Below are 3086 nucleotides of genomic sequence, written 5' to 3'. Positions count from 1 at the left end.
ACACCACTACAGCGGCGGCCACTTTGGCCTCCTTATTTGAAACAAGCCCAGAACCCGCTCCTCGCCTCCCCTTCCCGTTAGTTAGAAAATAGACCCCTAGAAACTTCTCATCTCAAAAACAAAAGGAGAGCAGATTTAGATAGAAACCCATAGCCACCCTGTAGTCCGAACCGGAGGAATCTACCCAGACCTAGGGGTCAAGTAGGGCCGTACCTTAGGAAGTAGCCGTTGCGAGGTTCGAATCGACTGGAATCGGGGGGAAGAGCAGAGCAAATCGTGAGAAATTTTGCAGGTTTTTGGGGGGGTTTGTGTTCTTGCCCTTTCCCGAGCAATTCGTTGATGCGTTTCTCTCGTTTATGGCCTCTCAGATCTGCGGAAGGGTAAGGATTGGCGTGCAGGATTCGGAGCGGGAGTAATCTGAGGTGAGTAGTTTGAAATCTGGGCAGATTTGGTTGGCTCGCGTCCGCCCAAACGGCGTCCCTGCTGTTTCCTGATCCATTCTTGGGTTCTTTTCGAAAAACAAATCTTGGGTTCTTTGGTTGCGAATCTTTGGAACTTCGAAAAAAATTCTTGGGTTCTTTTGTTGCGAATCTTTCGAAGTTTTTACAGATTCTGACCAGAAAGAGTCGGAGAATAGAGGATTTTTTTCTGTTTCGAGGCGATTTCTTGATGGGTGCTCTTCGTGCTCGAGGAGTGTACCAGGAATTTGTAGGACCACGTGTTCATCTTGGATGCGTTTCTTGAGTTCTTTCGTTGTTGCTGATCTGCTACAATCTTCTCGCAGTAAAGATGGCTGAAGTGAGGATTGCCAGCAGGACGGCTGTAGCCGATCGCTCTGGCGGTGGATTCTTCGTCAGGAGGGTGGCGTCTCCCGGAGCCGTGGTGGACAAGGGCGCCGTCAAGCCGCTTGCTCGTCGGGTCCCGTCACCGTCCAGCAACAAGGAGAACGTGCCACCAGCGTGGGCTGCGTGGGCTGCACCCAAGAGGAGGAGCTCCCTGCCCGAGTGGTACCCAAGGACCCCACTCCGTGATATCACATCAGTCATCAAGGTGATAAACATTTCCTCTTGTGGGTCTGCTTCATGGATCATGACAGTTTTACATTGTATGATCATGTGCATTTTAGCTGTGCCTAGTCTATGGCGTCCAAAGTTAGTATTCACAACAGTATGATCTAGCTTATGCTAGTTTTGTACCTTGCTGAGATTCATGCAACATCTGACCTGGTGTATGAATTTGTACATCAATAGTGTAGTTTGTGGGCCGCAATCTCAGTTTACTTTTCATGTGTTCTCTTTCAGCAAGATATTTGTGTATCAAGTTTTACTCCACGTTCAGTCATATATCCATTAATAAACTCTCATATTTTGGAACGACACTCCAGTTGCTCTGTAATGTAGTGCTTACACAATGGATATAATGTTATTTAGGTGATGCAATTTTAGATAACTGAACTTTGATGTTTTCCTGTGTCAAGTTTTTGTCCATGTTCAGTTATCTACCCATCTTTTTTTTTAAACCTTCAGAATTATACTCCAGTTTGTTCTGTAATGTGTTGTTTACACTGGATTTTCTTTTCTTCCCGATTATGCTATGTTATTATAACCTGGATGCTCTCTTTCAGCAATGTGTTTGTGTGTCAAGTTTTAATCCCATGTTCAGTCATTTACCCATCTTTTTTCTAATATTTTGGAATTATAAATTTGCCTCACTGCTTCCCTTGAGTATGCATCGAAAAAAATGCAACATCTCTGAAATAGTTAGCTGTTCATGCCTTTTATTCCTGCTCATAGTTCTGTTTGCTTCAGGGTTGATATCTGCTTGTAGACTGTCAACTTTAGCATGGTGAAAATGGAAATGCAGTTTCACCCTTTAAGATGATATGTTTCCATGGCAGTCTGGTGCTATACTAACTAAGTTCTCTGCAGGCTGTTGAGAGGAAAAGCCGGCTGCGAGATGCTGCGGCTCGGCAGCAGCTCCAGTGGGATGAAGAAGACTCCTCGGAGCCTGAGGATCCAGCACAAACAGACGAGGGTATTCATGGAAGCACAGCACCAACAAATGAAACCCTGGGTGTTGGCTGGGCTAAAGTTGTTGAAACCACCGCAGCATCAGCAACCTGCTTGGGCGAGGGCGAGAGCACCACGGTGGTGAAGGCATCTGATGACTGCTCCTTGCAGTCTACATCCAGACCAAGTGGAGAAGTAGGCGTGGAGAAGCAACTGGCCAGCTCCATAGATGCGATTGAGAAGATGGTGAGCCGGAACCTCAAGCGAACTGATCCCGAGGCTACTCGGCCTTCCAAGACCCCGGCTGTCCAGAGGCGCACCCTGATGTCTATGCGCTGAGCTGATGTCTGCTGCTTTCTTAGCGGCTAGTCCTAACTAATCATGGTGCTCGGTTCTCTGCTTGAGGAGTGGTGTTGTGCTCATGGTTCTCTGCTTGAGGACTTGGGGTATGGGCGGTGGTAGCTGTGGCTCTCTGCTTGAGGGCACATGTAGGATTACATCACCAGACTTGATTGTGTTACTGTGTTTTGTCATTCAGCTGATCTCCTTGTTTGTTGTTCCACTGTAACTAACGGTAACTAATAAGACGATAGATATGGTGCATCTTCTGTTGTGGAGCAAAATAATATCTTGTTGGTACGTGACATACCTTATAAGATTTTCTGGTTGGGGCGCGAGGTCCTGGCATTCTGGTCTGCAGAATGTGTTGCAGGGCAACAGCGATTTGGTGTTCCGGAACTTTATATTGCTGCCAAGTCTTTATGCAATTGTCAATGCACTTACTTTCAAAAAAATTGTCAATGCACTTGGAATTGTTATTCGTGGATGTTGTTATCCTCGTTCCAAGAAACCAACAACAAGAGCATGATTATTTTTTAAACGAGGCAAAAGACTTGCCATTTTCATTGATTAAGAAGAAAAGAATTGCCCGGTTAACTGACGAAAAACCGAGCTAAAACCGATACAACACAACCCACATGACACGGGCACCACCGGCCAACCTGGCCACCGACATGGAACAGAAGCCACAAGGGCAAATGCCAACGGATGGCCACACGCGCAAGCAACCGACAGCTC

At 46.5% G+C, this 3086-nt stretch overlaps 1 protein-coding gene across 4 annotated transcripts; it reads left to right on the top strand.

Moving 5' to 3' along the window:
- LOC109746751 (uncharacterized) lies at positions 1-2653 on the top strand. 4 transcript variants are annotated; one of them, XM_020305859.4, is made up of 4 exons: positions 1-276; positions 369-422; positions 790-1050; positions 1929-2653. In XM_020305859.4, the coding sequence occupies exons 3-4, from the start codon at positions 790-792 to the stop codon at positions 2346-2348; spliced, it is 681 nt and encodes a 226-aa protein (XP_020161448.1). In that variant the 5' UTR covers positions 1-276; positions 369-422; the 3' UTR covers positions 2349-2653. The 4 variants fall into 4 exon arrangements, with proteins under 4 accessions (XP_020161448.1, XP_020161445.1, XP_020161447.1 ...); XM_020305856.4 differs by having other exon boundaries at positions 2-276; positions 785-1050; XM_020305858.4 differs by having other exon boundaries at positions 52-292.
- Positions 2654-3086: the final 433 nt, after the last annotated feature.

Source organism: Aegilops tauschii, chromosome 6, assembly GCF_002575655.3.
Source record: "Aegilops tauschii subsp. strangulata cultivar AL8/78 chromosome 6, Aet v6.0, whole genome shotgun sequence".
NCBI classification, from domain to species: Eukaryota; Viridiplantae; Streptophyta; class Magnoliopsida; order Poales; family Poaceae; genus Aegilops; species Aegilops tauschii.
Note: the sequence above shows the minus strand (reverse complement) of the source record. Positions and strands in the feature narration are given on the sequence as shown.

Bases quoted from the DNA above. Each gene is read 5' to 3' on its own strand.
- LOC109746751 (XM_020305859.4), top strand. From the start codon at position 790: ATGGCTGAAGTGAGGATTGCCAGCAGGACGGCTGTAGCCGATCGCTCT. The intron at 1,051-1,928 runs GTGATAAACATT...AGTTCTCTGCAG, and splicing joins ATATCACATCAGTCATCAAG to GCTGTTGAGAGGAAAAGCCG.